The sequence below is a fragment of the Centruroides vittatus genome, unplaced genomic scaffold (assembly GCF_030686945.1).
Source record: "Centruroides vittatus isolate TY-2023 unplaced genomic scaffold, ASM3068694v2 contig_89, whole genome shotgun sequence".
Taxonomy (NCBI): domain Eukaryota; kingdom Metazoa; phylum Arthropoda; class Arachnida; order Scorpiones; family Buthidae; genus Centruroides; species Centruroides vittatus.
In genome coordinates, this window is record NW_027122580.1 from 483,803 (window position 1) to 502,556 (window position 18,754).

Sequence of the window (18,754 nt, forward strand, 5' to 3'; positions counted from 1 at the left end):
TGGATTTTTAAGGTATATCGTGTTAAATTATTATATCTATTATAAAGCAATATTAATCTCGATTACTGTACGACACGAAACTTCTTACAGAAAAATTAAACGGCACGTTCGAACGAACAATTATTTTTTTAAAAATCTTCCAAAAAAGTGAAATACTGTATTTTAGATATTATATGTTAAAATTCTTCATAGAAAGCCATATCCATTTGGTTAATTAGCTTAAGCACCATCTGCTGGATATAGTGTGTGTCGTGAAATCTGCAAAATTTCCAAGCTTCCTCTTCCTCCTGTTATATGAAGATTTTGCGGGAAAGTATAAGCATTTAACAAAAGGAGTACAAGGATTCTAAAAATCAGATATTGATATGCAAAAGCTGCCATTTTATATTATTTTCTTTTCTGGTTACATTTGCATTTAAAACGACACTCTCAAACAATAAAAGTACATTGTGTATGAGAATTTTACTCCTTTTTGTCGAGCACCGACGATTTCCTGCAAGTCAAAAGGGGCGCCGTGTGGATTTCGTGACAAACTTTACATATATTAAACCGACTAAAGTTAAAACTATTAATTTATTTTTTATTATTTAGTTATTTAATATATATGAAATTAATATTCTTTATATAAAGAATCATTAAAGATATAAAAAGATGGAATTAAACTATCAGAATCAGTTGGGGAAACCCTTAGCAAATATCCAATATTTCAAAAATAAAGATATTTTATTGCAAATGCACTATAATGATGTTTAATATTTATTAAAAATAACCTTCTACATTAAAATTGACATTTCATTCATAGTAAAAACATATATTTGACTAAAAATCACTTTCAGTTTAATTATATTTGTTGACAAAAGATATTAAAGGCCACATGGGGTGAGATCTGCCCATAATGAGGTCAGCCAGTACAAATGAGAGAACAAACACTGACTCAAACTATCTACAAAAAATTAGGAGGATCAATATTAGGTTCAAGTCCAGATTTCATGCAGCTATAGTCCAAAAAGGCATCTGTTTGACTTGATAATTACAAGTGAAATGGTATTGACAATTTTGTTACTGAATAAATTCATTTTTAAAAATAATACTTTATTTTCATTATAAACAGAATGATGCAAATTAAGTTCAATGTTTATCAATAAAAATTCAAAAATGGTTTAATAAACAATTCAAAATATTTCAATACACCTAGTTTCCTGTTTATTAGAAATAATTTAAAAAATTGAAACTAACTACAATTAATATAAACACAATATTATTAAATAAAATTAATTTACACATTTGAAAACGTGAATGGAAAAATGTTTTTAAGTTTTAAAATATACCAAATAATTTGGTGTTTCCGTGTATTTTTCAACAAACTGTCTTCCGTCAATGGTCGGATCCAAAAATGCAAAATCATCCACATTTAATAAATATCCATATATAAAATTGCATCTAGAATGTAATAAAATCAAATAAATTAATTATAAATTATAACTAATTTATGTCTATATGAAGTAAATATATTAAATTTGATAGTAAACAATTTTAATTTCACTACAAAATCAAACAATATTCTAATAAGGAAGGCTCCTTAATGCCGAATGAGAAAATTAGATTTGTAGTCAAGTAATTATTCTCACTATTTATTGATTATAATATAGACTAGGACTGGCCAAACCTTGTCACGATAGAATACGGCGGGTGACCGGTTAACGAACACTTTCGCGAAAGATTTTTATGTTCGGACAACACGAGAGGAAGCGACGTAAAATAACGAATATCGATCGGTCTTCCCTTGTCTTCGGGCAACGATTCGAAACCTTTCGGAGCGCGGGAGACGTCGGCGCCGACCCGGTATATACGGATCGATTAGTATTCCTCCAAACTCCGAAACTCTCCCTCGTAATTCCAGCCTTTTATTTTTCCGACAGAAACAATTCTTTTATAATATTCGCAAGAGTGGGTTTTTATTTTTGAAAGGTAAGAGTATAATAGCAAAGGTAGAGAGTGGGCAGAAGATGTCCGACGTTGCTAGGCGGTGTGGCTCGAACGGATCTACAGTAGGCCACGGTTCAATCTTATCCGAGAAAGACACAATATAATCGAGATGATTCGAGCAGCTAAAGAAGTAACAAAAATCACACCCGAGGAATAAAGAACGTCGAAGAGCTCATAATCGAACCCAAAACTAATCCGACGACAGAAAAACGACAAGTAGTCCGGAACGAAGAACACCGAGAAACTCGGCGAGATACGTTTTCTTCCGAAAAAGACGATTAATGCCGATATCTGCTATTAAAGAAGTGGGAGGATGTCAGAACAACAGTCTTAGAATGGCATCCAAACCAGGTCGAGGTTAATAGGCTTAGAGATCTGTACGGTTACGATGCTATTAATCACGTCCGAAAAATTCCGAAGAAGAGAAAAGCAATCGACATTACGCAGATTCTTTAACAACCACAAATGGGAAAAACGTGAGTAATAAAAATGCAAGACTGTGTATATATGTATTTTTATTATTACATATAAATAAACATAGTAAGAAAGTATATATTTTTTATTTTTTGGGGTCTCCCGAACGAATTAATTAAATTCCCATTAAAACCTACGGTAAGTCGATAATCGGTTAACAAAAAGTCTCGGAAAGGATTACGTTCGTTAACCGATCACCCGCCGTACGCGCCATTTTGGATTTGAAGCAATATTATTTTATTACATTACCTTTTTTCTACACCTTTCCTTCCCTGCTTTAAAAATCTTTTTGTGTGACAGTTTTAATTCATGGAATTATTTGTATTTGAGTATTTTGAGTTTTACTTAGGATATAGCATTTTAAAGTATTCACGATAAATAGGATATATATACCATATGGTAATACATCCATAATGTCCTTATATTTTTCCGACGTAATTGTTCTAGTTTTTTTATACAAAAAAATTTTATATTTCCGAAATTACTCGATCTTTCTCATTGTAATGATAAATTGAGAATTTTAAATGACTTTTACTCTCCTATATGTATACTATTTAAATCAAATGGAGAAATATTCAAATATTATACAATTTTTAGGTTTTTTCAGTATTGCTAAATTTTACTGAAGCTAAAAAACACAGTAAAATATTGTATTCAATCAAAAATGGATTGCACTACTTTCAAATAAACAGCTCATATAAGCACTGAAAAATAGTTATTTACAAACAGCATAATAAAACTTCAAGAATGAAATATGTTGTTAATTTTTAACTTATCCTGCATCTCCTCACACATCTGTCCGATGCACTTGTCATAGGAACAACATTTTCTCAATTCTCCGATCAAGACGTGATTAGGACATTTAAAATCCTCTATTAAAATTCAATAATAATAATAATATATTTAATCACAATCACTGCTATGATTATTATCAGAATTCAATACATTGTGGATACTCAATTACTTCTGCTAGTTTTTTCATTGAATATTTACACTTAAAATGATTTGAAAAATGTCGTTTTGGTTCATTTTCCAGGGTCAAAGAAAAACGATTATTGCGGTATCTGAAATTGGATACCAGTGACACAAGATTAAAAAGAAAAAAATGAAATAGTTGATTAAAAATTGACTGACCGTATTTACATATTAAAAATATGAAAATATATTTGTTTTCACAAGTGATTGTGAACAATGGACTTGTAAAGACAAATCTTGTATCTTCAATACATTTTTAATATGCTTTTAGATGGTATAGGATGATTAAGAACAAATAAAAGGTTATAAAGAGAAGTCAAAAACAAACAATATGCTAAAGATATTACAGGAATTTTCCAGACTTATATGTAAAGGCAAAATCAATACATACCTTACAGAAATATCTCAATGATTAACTAATATGTATAAAAATTAATCTACTTTCATCCTACTAATCTAATATTCCATTGCAAAACTATATAAATATTTGATACTTTCGTTCATTAAAATATAAAATTCACTCAATCAAAATAGTATCATTTGAATTATTTAACTCCACTGAAAATCTTGAATATAACCAAATAATTAGCTTGTTTTAATAAGTTTCTAGTGAAGACATGAATTATTTTTGTTTTAGAAATGATGTCATTTGCATGATAAGCATATGCATTTCCAAATTTATTACATGTTATAACTAAACTGTAAATTCCAAGTTATATGATGAAAGGGATATATATTTCATATTTTAAAACTTACAATTAAGAACCTATAATTATAAACAAGTTAAAAATGTCTATTATAAATTAAAGTTAAAACTTTGATTAATTGTTAGTGTCAATGTACTGTACCTCAAACAATCAAGTATTCTTGTAGCAACTTTCTGCCGGCGATACATTGGAGCAGTCCATAATCTACAGATTCCACATAAGGCTTGAACTGATTCAGATTCAGAATGAAGAATCTTCTTGGGTGACCCAATTTGACTAGGAACTGAAGAAGGGATGACACGATGTGCCTAAATGAAAACAATTTAAACTTATTACATATTTTTACTTCAAAATCGTTGAATAATTTAGAACAAACACAATAAATATTTGATTCTCTTCTCGTTAATTTCAGACATTTAAAAATATCGCATCCGCTCGGCAGTGAGGGACATATATATGTTCGCCGAGGGCGATCGCGTGGCAGTGGCGAGGGACGTATATATACGTTAAATTCTTTTGGGGGCACGCCAAAAACTACCGCAAAAAAAAAAAAATTCACATAAAAAATGAATTATGTAACAATAAAAAAAACTTTTCTTTACTAGACATAACTGCTTACAAAATCTTTTTCCAAAATGGCAATGAGAAAAAACATGTCAAAAAATACTTTAAAAATTTTCCACGTTTATTCTCCACTACTTTGAAGTAGCACCATACCTAACTATCCTATGGTTGAAAGGTTATCATTTGCAATTATTACAAACAACAAAAACAAAATTATCTATTTTTATTCAAATAAATAAATACATATAAACACTACCAATAAAAAATTTAAGAGAATCAATAAAATATAATATGGTAATTTAAGTTAATTAATTTATTGTTTAGGTTTTTAAAGGTGTCAACAGCAACCAAGCACAGGAATTTAACATAAAAATTGTTGCGCTTTGCTTTCATCAAAGTACAGCAAGACTCCGCTTAACGCGGAGGATGTATTCCTAGACGACAAAGTGCTAAGCGAAATGGCGTTAAATGAGGTCACTTTAACATAGAGTAAATAGGGATAGGTGAACATGCAACCAAAAATAAACAGATTTTATTTTAATTTTAAGTTATTTTTATATTAATTTGCATAATAATATATGTTAAATAATAACACACAAAAATGTAAAGTTCATTTTTTGTGACGAAGGTCCTGGCTCTTCTGAAATTCGTTTTTTTTTGCAATAAAGTCGTGAAGTTTTATTTGTAATTTTTTTCTTTCTTTAATCAAATGTTGGTAGCAGAAGATCGCATCCAAAACTTTTCATTTTGCTTTTGCACTCCTTTCAAAATTTGGATCATTTGCTACAGTTTAATCAACAATTTCGGTTATTGTGACCAAACTTTTACTATGGAAATCTGTAGCAAGTTCTTTGAGTTCTTCGTTTTCAGAATCTCTATTTTCCAGTTTTACATGAATTTCTTCTGCCAGTTCTTGAATGTCGTCGCCGGTAAGGCTCTCACCGGAAATCTGCAGTAACTCCTCAATATCCTGCTTGTCTACATCTCCTAGTCCTGCTGTATTGATTAGGTTGACAATTTGGTCAACCTAATGATACAACGATGGGCTCTTCTCATTGAGAATTCTTGGATACCTTTGCCATAATGTCTTCCACACACTGTTCACACACTTGTCGGTTAATTCTTGCCAAGCTTAGTCAATATTGCCTATGCCCTATGGCAACCATGATTTCCAAAATTGAACCAAACAAACATAATTTAAAGAAAGTACACCTTTTTGCCACCTTTTGCCGATCGGTTCGTGTTCGTAAATAATCTTATTTTATACGAATCGACGAAATGCCGCAATAATTAAAATCGACGTAAATTTTGAGCCTTTTTTTCCCGGCTTCAAGCAGACCGCGTTATTTCGAATCGGCGTTAAGCAAGGCAGTGTTAAACGGGGTCTTACTGTATCTGCCACGAGCTTTAATGACGACCACACAAACTTGTGGTATAAACTCCAACAATTTGTTGAGGTAAGTAGAAGGGAGGCTATGCCATGCAACTTGTATAGATGCCCAGAGTCTTTGGACACCATTATGTGTCTTTTGTCAAATTTGTCTATCCACAAAGTCCCAAAGCAATTCAGAAAGTTCCCAAAGCAGCAGGTGACTGTGGCATCCAGTCCATGAATTGTAGCATACTTACTGCTTCCTTTAGTTCTAAATACTGCTAACATAAGTTGGATGTTGCTTAGGGATATTATTTTGTTAAAAGATAAAATGATCTCCAACAAGACATTGACCAGAGCATGGCAGAAAAATATTTGGTGATAGCCTTTTTTGTTGTAAAACTAATAACTGGATAAAACTATAGTATAACACAAGCATAAAAACCAAAAATCTAGTAAAAAATAAATTAATGAGAAACAAACATTTTAATTGCTTTCAACAATCATTGTCAAGTTACATGCTGTTCAAAAAAGAACAAAACATAGAACAAATACTTAAAAGTGGAGCTGGCATCTGATTGAACAATGAAGTGTGAATTTTGGTGTTTACAAATTATAAAATTAATAATAATTTTATTTGCATTAAGGCCAAGCCTTGTTACAGGGGGTTTAATGATTACAATATTTATTAGTGTACATTTTATACCCGACAAAAACAATATGCATATTCATTATAGTCATCCATAACGTTACATTAATAAATTTAGAAGAACATTAGTTTCTTGTAAACTGTTTTATTTTGAGTAACATAATTGGTAATCAATAATTTTAATTCTAATAATTTAACATATATTTTTTAGTTCTTTTGCAATTTGAATAAAAAAATCCGTTAATTTTAAACATTTGACTTAACATAAGGTTGTTTAAGTTAGTTCTAAAGTCTTGATTTTTCCTTGTATATAATGTTTTTTTAATTTCATATTTTTGATAGTATGTATTTAGTCCTTCAGTCTCTTAGTAAGCAATTCAAAGAATATTCAATTGAGTTGCACCAATGATATCCGTTTTTTTTTTTTTTTTTGTAAAATCGAAATAAGTATTATTAATATAAAGTGAATATTTATTGAGTTTTAATTGGATTAGTAATCATTTTATATTCATATTGATATTAGCAGTTGTGATATTCGAATAAGACGGGATTTTTAAAACGTCGATATACCGTGGATGGTATGCCGAATGATATAGCGAGTTTTGGTCCATTATAATTGATTGGGAAAATGCCGATTCGATCGTTAACGAGTAGCCGTATTGCCAATCCAGTTCAGAATTATCAAATAAACTATTGGATACACCATAGGATTGTAGTAATTTATTAAATTTATATTGCCATAAATTTTTATTCTTGTCAGAGTTAGTAGTTTGATTTAGCATTATTTGATGTAAGAATCGTATATTATCTTCATTAGTATTTTTTAATCTATAATAAAATTTAATAAGTCTCTTTAAATAAAACGGAAACAGTTGAAATCTATTTGTTTCGGCTCGAATTGCATATCCAGGAACAGATCTTTCTATTTTATATAGTTTTCTTAAGTAAATAACATGGAATTTTTCTAAATTATGTAATAAATCTAGAGCCCATATTGGGCTTGCATAGTATATTGAAGGAATAATCAGCAGGTTAAATAGTTTCATCTGTAGTTTTATATTCGTAATTTTTAGAGTTGCACATAAATTTATAACATTGTCTATTAAAGTAGTGATTTTTTTGAATAATTTCTTCAAGTGCGGTTGAAAATTACAATTCCAATTAAATGATATTCCTAAATAATTTATTTCATTTACTAAGGAGAGAGATTGGTTGTTTAAATAGAATGATTTTTCTTGCTTTGGAAGTTTGACATTGTTTCTAAATATAACAACATTGGATTTAGAGATATTAATCTTTAAAAACAGCGAATTCAGATAGTTGTTAATAATATTTAACTTGCGTTGTAAAGCGATTTTATTTGGTGCTAATAATACCAGATCATCTGCATATAATATATAGTGATAGGATTTTCCGGAGATTTGAATTCCTTCGGTATCATGCAGAAATAATTTATCGATATCATGTAAATAAAAATTAAACAGGTATGGCAATAGCGGTTCTCCTTGTAATAATCCACGGTTTAAGTTTAGTTCTGGAAATATTTGGTTATCGTGACTAATAGTAATTCTGTAGATTGAAAACAGTTTTGCAATAGTATCTGAGAATTTTTTTTCCAGAGCCACAGATTTGTGGTTTATTTATCAGAGTTGGAACATTGACTGAATCGAAAGCTTTGAATACATCGATGAATGCCGAGTAGATTTTTCTATGCCTTTTTATTAAGTAGATTTGTATTATTGATATTAAGAAGAATAATGCCATTTCGGTTCCTTTTGATTTTTTAAATGCAAATTGAAATCTCGAGTTCAAATTAAGTTCCTCTGTACAACGTTGGAATCGTAAAGCCAGTATAGAACTAATTATAAAATTCACTCACAGGATTTCAAAATAAAGTCTTCCCATTTGTGAAAATGTTATTGTCCTTGTAATTAATGGCCTGTCTTTCCTGCATGCTTTGCATATCTCCAGTCTCTCTTTATGTGGTTGATCTCTCTGGAATGGTGAATGAAATGTCTATAGCCTATTTATTGTGGCACTTTGAGTCAAATAACCTACTGAGTAATAATCAGTATGGTTTTAGAAAGCAAAGATCAACTGCTCATGCAATCACAATAGCAGTCAACAAAATCAAAGGACTACTTGACAGAAATAAATGTGTTTTGACACTTAGCATAGACATTCAGAAAGCATTCAACAATGCACGGTGGCCACTGATTCTTTATAGACTCAGGCAACTACAATGCCCCACAAACATTAACTACTGATGAAACAATACCTTCATGAAAGAACTACAGTAGAACCTCGACTATCCGGACTAATTGGGAATGAAAGTAGTCCGAATAAGGAAAAATCCGGATAAAAAATAATACTGTAGTGTATTTAAATCGTGATCAAATTTTCAAGAAACAAACATTCGTTTTGAATTTGGACTACTACTGACCACTAACACTGCCTATTGTTTAAAGATCCTCTGGTGGCGCAATAAAATGGATTTTATAAAATAAAAAGCAGTTAAAACTGTCAAATTTTTATTCATAAAAATGCAAACTATCGTTTTATGACGAGTAAAATTTTTTTGTCGAGTTCACGGTTTTTAAGTACCGTAATGCATAAACCTTTGAGGCGCGAGGCCGTAGCCCACGTCGCCCAAGCCTTACACCGCCCTTGGTCATAGAAATGATGTAATTTGAATATAAATTATTTATAAATATGTATGTCAAGTTATATTTTTAATACGACGCAAAATGTATTAAAAAGTTTAGGACCACTGTGCTGGGTGATATGTTGTTGGAACAAAAAGTTATGCATTCCATCACGTCATAAACAGTGTCGCAATTGCCAAGTGCAAATCAGCAAATTTGTAAAATTTTTGGTTTTTTTTAACAATCCGGATAATTGAGGTCCTACTGTATTGCCATCAAAACAGAAAATATTACTTTTGAGAATGAGTATAATAGGCACTGTCCACAGGGCTTAGCCTGTGAACTTCTTCTATGGTGTGTCCTTTTCAATGATTTTTTGACCCAGGACGTTGGGAAAGACAAAATTATTGCATATGTGGATGACACTCTCACGCTGTTGACGGGTAACTCTGGAGTAGAACTCAAAAGGAAGGACAGCAGGCTATGTCAAAAATAAGCAAATGGGGAGGGAAAAACAAGCTGATCTTCAATCCAGGAAAATGACAGGAATTGTCTTGAACAAGCCAAGCACTCAAAACTTGTACAAGAGAGTACCGACAATTCGGATGGGTCAGAAAGTATAAAAATAAAAAAAAACATTAAATATTTAGGGATTACACTTGATTTTAAGCTTCTTTGGACCACACATTGAGAACATTCGTAAGAAAACAGGATTAATCTTTCAATCTTTTCTAAGGCCGCTAAAAGCAACTGGGGGCTTGATTCTCATGCTATGGACTCAATTTATAACATGATATTTATTCCAATAATTACCTACTCCTGCCCAGTTTGGGAGGAAGCCACTCACAAAATACATAATAAAAAGAAACTAACATCAGCCCAAAGGAAAGCACTACTGATTCTCACTAAAGGTTACAGAACGATTCCTATTAATAGCCTCCAGATAATTGCTAGAAAAGCCCCCATGGATCTCGAAATCAAATATCACACATTAAAATGGAAACTAAAACATGATAACGACATCATCATCGGGGATGAGAGACTTAAAAAAGAAGACTTTGAATGGAAGATCCCTTACGCACTTATCCATAACCCAAGTAAAGAAAATATTTTTACTCTGAACCATTGACAGACAATCATATAGATGTATACACAGATGGGTCTAAAATCAACAACAACATTGGTGCCAGTTATGTAATATATATAAATACATAACTTTATATTCCTATATCCTGATGAGTATATAATAAATTACCAACAATCGTCTTAATATATCAATCATTTAATTAGCCAGATTATAGCCCAATATTTAAGGAGATTGTTGGTAATTCATTATATAATATATCATAAATATATGGAAATTGAAGTAAACTTCTCAAATTAGACGATATATGCAGTGTTACACAAGCAGTGTTATGCAAAACACTGTAGATTTTCACCCCAACATTACCACCGTGTACCTCCCTCCGAACAAGACGTTCTTATACAACCAACGGATCAAGGAATCATTGCAATCTTCAAGCGTTACCATATAAAGCGTATGTTGCAGCAAGCAGTAGCTGCAACTGATCTTGATGAGTCACGCACACTTTGTGACTTTTGGAAGGAGTATGACATATATAAGGCTGTACAAAGCATAGCAGTGGCATGGAATGATGTTCAGAACATGACTATGAATGGTGTGTGGAAAAAACTATGCCCACAATTCGTGAATGATTTCAAGGGGTTTGATAATGTTGATATCAACAAAACATTGATGACCATGAGCAAAGAGCTGGAAATGGATTTGGAGGAGGAGGATTTCATAGATTTATTTGAAAAAGACAAGCAGCCCCAACGAATGAGGATTTGATAAAGCTCAACAAGCAGGAAAAAAAAAAAAAAAAAAAGCAGCAGCTGTCGAACCTGAGCCACGTCACTTTTCCCTAAAGATTATGCAGGGAGCATTTGCTTTTATTAAAAAAGGACTTCAAATCTTCGAGGATACGGACCCAAATGGTCAACACTTTTCAAAAGTTATGCATGCTTGTCACAAATCTTTTGCTCCTTATCATGTAATCCTTGAAGAAGAGAACACAGTTCAAGGAACTCTTGACCAGTTTGTTATTAAAAAGCATATTGAACAACAACAGCCAGAATCAGCTGTTGATGCTGACGATCGACGGCCATCTATGTCCACAATGTAAATAAACAAACTGAATGCAAATATTGGTAAATTTAACATCAATTAGTTTATTTTCTACTATCGCAAAATCGTCTTATTTTATAATGTCTAAGAGCAAACTGCATTCACAAATAAAGAGTCTGTGATCGCCAAATTGTAAACATGTACATTTACAAGTATGTATGTACTGTACAGTACATGTATTTGTAAATTTAGATTACTTTTTTCCCTGAACTATATTAAAAACTAAAATTTATTTGTTTGTAAGCTTAACACAAATTCTTATTAACCATATATTATTAAAAATGCCTTTATAAATAAAATACTGAACCAGAAATGGTTATTTGTGGTTTTAGCCTAATGACAAGTAAATTCGACTTAAGTCACCTCTCCTGGAACCAATTATCGATCTAAGGTGAGGTAGACCAGTATTGCTAAATACCCACATCATAATGTTAATATCTATTCTGACAGCCAAGCAACTATTTACATAATTCAGAACAATGATTATAAATAATAATACTACTATGCTACAAAATTCAAATGGTACCTTCTCCCTTAATTGGCTGAGAGGACACTAGGAAAATATTGGCAACTAGAGTTGATGAATTAGCAAAGAAGGCAGCCACCAACCAAGAAAACACCATAATATACAGCAAATTACCACCTGTGACAGGATTCAATGCTATATAAAACTATACTTTAAAAGAATAGCAAATGTTTTGGGACAACTTTCATAATGAAACAACTTACTCATACTTACCAGACATTAAAAGTATCTACAAGCTGAATTGGCTCGAAATCGATCACAATACAACCTAATTTATAAGGAACCATGGCTGCTTTCAAAACTACTTACACAGGTTCAAAATTATTGATAGTGATAAGTGCTCTATTTGTGACAAAACCGACGGAAGTGACCACTACCTGTTCGACTGCTCTATAGTCGAAAAAGAAAAAAAGGACTTGCAGCAAATTTTAGGCTATAAACATATAGATTAGCCATGTAATAAAAGTCCTCTCCTGAAAGATGAAGAAATTTGCAAGTCCTTCAAAACTCTTATTGACTTATATTTCAAATGGACTTTAGTGCAAAAATTATACTGAACACTGTCGGTTTTTTGGAAAGCTACCAGCCCTTTACTGTGTTAAGTCCCACGCGTTGCGAGTTGTGACAGAGTCCATTCTTGCCCATACCATTCATTTACTGTTACATGCACTTAACATCTCTTTTGTACAATGATGACTCTATGTAGTTTGCCATCCAGTTGTGCTGAGCAGTACTGGGTATGTTCATATCACTTGTATCTGATTTAAAAAAAAAGTATATTTATAAGTGGGCACCTACTGTAAACAAACTAATGCACACCCCCCTTTGTTTTTTGGTTTAAACCTACATCCATGATTTAGAAACCATGTTGCATCTCATTTGTCCACAGAAAATAGTTCCTCGTTATTTATAAAATACCGATCACTTAGCAATGATTATAAATGTAGTTATTTCATATTTGTTAAATGGGTATTTTTAATGAATATCTGCATATTCTGAATCATTAAAAATAAACATTTTCTGGTTCTGCACATTATAATGTTTTGATTTTGTTTTTCATTCATTAAAATAATTACTGTTGTTTCAAACTTCTGATGCAGATGATTGATGAGATAAGTTAACACTATAATTTTTTAAAAACAATTTTAATTATATAAATATCTGTGTGTACCGTCCTTGTAATCCAAAAAAATGATTCTTGGTAGACGACCTTATATCAATGGTTAGAAAATTCATGGTTTATTTTAAAAGGTTTTTGATCAAATGCATTTCGGGTTGATTTACGTTTCCAACTCCTCTTCCGTGCTGTTAAAAATACAAATCCTAGTAAGGTTCGTGACATTATTATTTATCACATAAAAAAAGGGGAATACAATAACATAAAACTTACACATTATATGATGGTACATCTTAAAATTATGTTTACATATATTTTTATATCACATAGATGTATAATCATTCTCTATAATATAAAAAATATGTAAATTATTGCAGTTTAATACTATTTGATAAAATATATAGTTATTCATTTTAGATTTTCTATGAAATCTTACATTTGCAGTAAATATGCATTATTTCCAACATCGGGTGTTTATCCGGTCTTAATAGACTAACAGTATACCGACAAGTAAAGTTATCCAATTCATTCCTAACATTCCATACAACAGGGTATGCTTTTTAAACAATGTTTAACGCGTGGAGGTGCCTTCTATTAATTTATACCATCGGGGATCAATTGACATGCCTTCTGAAATATTAATTAGATTCTATTTAGGGTGTTTTTTAATTTCTATATGTTCTTTAAATTTCCTTTTGTATGGGTCCTTTTCTGAATGTAAAACTTTTATATTGTTTTTATTAATTTAACAATTATTTTCTTTTGCATGATTGTTCCAAGGGGTGGTGTTATGTTTCAGGCGAATAGCAGCTTTGTGTTCTTTAATTCTTGTTTCTAATAACTGGTCCGTTTCACCAATGTAAGTTTTTGGTTTACGACAGTTGCATTCTAGTCTGTAAACTGTTCCTACATTTTTAAGAATGTTTATTTTATTGTTGTGTTGTTTATTAATGCTATTATGGATGTATGCGATATTTTGTTGGTCAAAGATGGTGCAAACTGATGTTGTCTTTTTTAAGGATCTTATTACAGCCCTCAAAAACGTTTTTTATATATGAAAAAATTTTATATTTTTTGTCTGATTTGTATTTCGTATTATATCCATTTTTCCAGTATTGTTTTGCCATGTGTTTAATTTCGATTTAGGATAGTTGTTAAGTAAAAATTTAATTTCTAATTCCCTTACTTTAATTTTTTTCCATTTATTATCTGATATTCTCGTATATATGTTCTTTAACTCCATGATATAAATATTAACCAGCTGTTTGCGCTGTACTCCCATTGGAGTAAGTGTCAATTTTTTTTCGTAATTAACTTGTTGGCGGCGATTTAAGCACTGACTGGCTTTTACCTACAAAGACTAAGTCCGTTTCAATGAATAAGATATTTGTAACCACCCTGTATTTTTAAATTTACTAACAAAACTCTTCCTTTCCATGTTAAGTCTACGGGAGACCCTTCTTTTGTTCATTTGACAATAAAATCCTAGTTAGCATGCCTGTTGGGCTCTAATTGGTATATTGTAGCTAAATGACTATCCTTTAACCAATAAGCATCGACTTGGATTTGTGGAGTGGGAACTTTCTTGGAAAAAGTTATACCAACTCGGAGCTACATTGTCAGCTACAAACGTAAACAAACAATTATAAATCATTATTCTTATTTATTTTTAGCTTAAATTTAATAAATTTTTATGTATATTTATTCTATTTAACAAATAAGCATGTTTTTTAAACCACTCAGCCATAAATCTTTCAAAAAACAATGTACTTCCAGTTATTGTGGTACTTCCGTAATACATAAGAAATACACGTATAGTCGTTAATATAATAAAGTAATAATCGCTTATTATAGTCTATTATTAGTACAATAATGTAAATAGTGTATAAATAGAATCAAATACACATCATCAATAATAAAAGTGTATTGACCTAGATTTAGAAAGGCCACCCCCCTGCCGTATTATTTCTCTGTTGATTTAGAAAGCTGCATTATTTTTATTTGACAGAAAATAGACATATCTAAGTAACGTATATAACAAATTAATGAAATATTTTAAAATCTTAAATTTTATTAATTTTTTAAAACATACATAATATTTTGAAGTTAACAATCGTAAAGTGTAATATGTACGTGATAGAAAACCGAAAACAGATCATATCTACAACAATTTTTAAGTAAGATATCGCAAATTGAAAAACCACTTTAAAAATCACAAAACATCTACGCAACAGCAGTGTTGTTTCGAATTATCGAGATGCACAGCTGACAGGTTAATTATAAATATAAAACACTAGTTAACAACTAAGTAACTGTTTAATTTCAACAAAAAGTAGTACATGATACGATATGTAATATATATCGAATTATATTGACTTAGCCTATCTATCTAGTGATCACGTGAGAGAGTTCACGACATTTGGTGGGGATAAATACCTTGTAGAGAATGGATATCTGATACGTGTTGGTTGGGTCGAACGAAAGAAAGTTCTAGACGACAGCTGTTATTCTGTGTGTACAATAGATAATATGGCCATAGGTGAGAAGGATGACATACCTGTAGATATAATTAAAATGATGTATCTGAAATTTGAGGCACGGAGAAAACGAGTGGCCCAGTTAAGGAACTGGCGATGATTATTGTTAGGGACCGGGTGGCAACTTCTTGCCTTGGGGAGAATTAGGCAGCAACTGCCTCTTTTGGCCACCAATTACGATATTCAAATTGGTAACGCATGGCCGAGAGGTCAAGGGATCCCGGGAAAGCATTGCTTTCACCGCCGAGAAAATGTAAATCGAGACGTTCTCGGGTAGTAAGTAGGTGACGACAATTATAGAGTAGGCATGACAAAATCGACAACCGATTTTTCTTAAAGTTCAGATTCTGAACTTACCATTTTAACTCCAAATTTCCTTTTATAAGAACCAAGTAACTTGTGACCTCTCACTATATTTGCATAAGAAGGAACAGGCAAAGAAAACATATTAAAACTAAATTTTTCAGAATTCTAGCCTAATATCTAATGTGATAGTTATGCCTGCATCTGGGCAACCAGCTTCCAAAATTTGCAGCTGAATGTTTGTTAAAGTCAATTTCACATCATCCTCAGCAGTAGGTCTGTTTCTTATTTTGATGTGAAAAAATGCTGAAAATACACTCTCACAGATATGTATGTAGAAGCAAATAAAAGTAAAACTCCAAAAGGCAAGCATTGTAACATTTGGATACGAATACTAGTTGAATATGGCAGTGTAGTGATAATGAAATAAATACACGTTGAAAACTTTCATGGTGATTCCCAGATGGCTAAGGCAGTTAAGGCATCAGGCTCCTCTCAGGGAACCTGGAACCAAATCCAGGCAAACAACCTCCCAGAAATTTTTCACAGATAGTCCTGTCCTTCACCACATGGCTCCCACCACAGGCCTGGCCAAACTCATAACAGATATGGAAAAAAAAACCTTTGTAGTGTCCATAAGATGGAGAGACAAAAAACAAACAACCTTGGTGAAATTTTCTATAAAAATAATCAATTGCTACAAATTTTCTAGTATCATTTTCAGATGGTGTAGAACTTATCTGAGAGAAATTAAGTCAAAACAGAATTATTTAATTTTTCCATTATTACATTTTTTGTTTTCAAACAGTATAAAACTAAAGTCATATAGGAGGGATAAATAAATTTTGTACACTCTAAGAAGTGATTAGTTCTTAAAGTGAGTTCCCACTGTACAATTTTCTCCATTGTAATCGTCCAATACAAGTTAAAACTGAGATTGCACATACTAGCCACTTTCTATCATATGTATTCCTTCCAATAACAGATAAGACTAATTATATACATAACCTATGCAATAATAGAAAAGTATACTTTACTTTAAAAGTTTAAAAGATAGAAAACAATTTGCTTTGTTAGCAATTATGCAAGGATAAACTTTCAATATATTGTTTAATACATGGCTAAAATAACTTCACTATGAATTATCATTAATGCACAAAAGAACAATAGTACTATGTAATGATTTTAGATTGGAATAAGCTGTTGGGTTTTACTACTTTGACATTTTCATCTATATATTACTTTTTAAATGTTTATATTTTCCTAAAGATCAACCTTATAAAATGAATATTTCCACACTAACTGGAAAAGATACTTATTCATACCACTATAACTTTTGAAAAGAAAACATTTTCAATTGGCAACTGCTTTGACAATGTTATATCATATTGAATAAAAAGGATTGAGACCTACTTGTTCTGACCTGTGATTTCAACACCTGCAAATCAGTTGTTGCTAAGTAGTGATTTATACAATTTGTTTTGCTAGACAAACTCAAACAGTGAAAATGCATCTTTAATTGATGTGTCATTTTTATTGTTTTTGAAACTGCTCAGAAAAATAATGGGACAGCACTGTATCATGTTCAAGATAAAATGGCTGTAAAAATCAAAAATCAGTTCAAGTGGATATTTTGGTGAGTCAAAATTGGCCCAATGTTAAAAATATTAATCTGTGTTAAGTAAAAAACAATAATTTACATACTAAGTGCAAGCAAGAACAAACACTAGTACATATATCTAATTTTTAAATCATTATATATATTGTTACTTAATTTAACATACCTTGAATTTTAAATTTTATTAAAAAAACATTTATGCTTTTATTAAAATTGATGTAAAACTTAAACATAGATTTCAAAGATTTAAATATTGTATTTATTGTTAAACCTATATGAGAAAAAACAATTTAAAATTATTGAAATAATTATTATATTTAGCCTTACTTGACTAATTTTTTCTACAATTGCACAACCACCAACTTTATTTTCAGTAGAAATAAACAATATATATGTCATATTCATTTTTGTTTGCATTTCACTAGTCACACCAAGATCCCTAGAATTATAAATAAATAAATTAGTAAATCACAGTATATTTTAAATACAGTAGAGCATCGATTATCCGACTCAATCGGGGACTGGGGTTGGTCGGATAACCGAAAAGTATGAAAAAATACATTATTAGTATAGTGTATTAGGCCTGGTTTAAATACTAGCCTCCCTTTTGTGGTCGAGCCAGTGCTGCCAGCTAAAACATGCAAAAATTTAACAAAAATAATATTAAAGTAGCCAAGACATAACCAAATATTGTAGCGCCACGTCACTAGCGGACATTTGAATTTGCCGACTAGAACGCGGTCGGTTAACCAATAAGTCGGTTAAACGATGCTCTACTGTATTAAACATTAAAGTAATTTTTAATTCATCTGTATGCAATTGTATTTTATTTTTAAATACAAGAAGACAATCATAATAAATTTCAGCGCCAATGTTTAACAAAGTTGAAGAACATTTTCGGCCTCATTAAACAGGCATCTTCAAATTAACTAGAGTTAGCTTGAAGATGCCCATTTAACAGTCAAAAACATTAGCTTTCACATAATTTTTGTGTTGGAAATTGATTTAGTTTGCTTTGTTCATTAAGTATACCCAGTTTTGTGTTGTTGACTAAAAGTAAATTTAATTTAGTATATTCTGGAAGAAAAGATTG

At 31.1% G+C, this 18,754-nt stretch overlaps 1 protein-coding gene across 1 annotated transcript in view; it reads right to left on the reverse strand.

The window, feature by feature from the left end:
• Window positions 1-743: 743 nt before the first annotated feature.
• Window positions 744-18,754, reverse strand: part of eco (Establishment of cohesion) — a 54,421-nt gene continuing 36,410 nt past the window's right edge. Inside the window, exons 7-9 of the mRNA XM_067280665.1 lie at window positions 17,989-18,100; window positions 4,284-4,450; window positions 744-1,440 (exon numbers count right to left, since the gene is read on the reverse strand). Of these exons, the coding sequence (XP_067136766.1) occupies window positions 1,311-1,440; window positions 4,284-4,450; window positions 17,989-18,100 (409 nt within the window). The 3' untranslated portion in view covers window positions 744-1,310. The remainder of the gene's footprint in view (window positions 1,441-4,283; window positions 4,451-17,988; window positions 18,101-18,754) is intronic.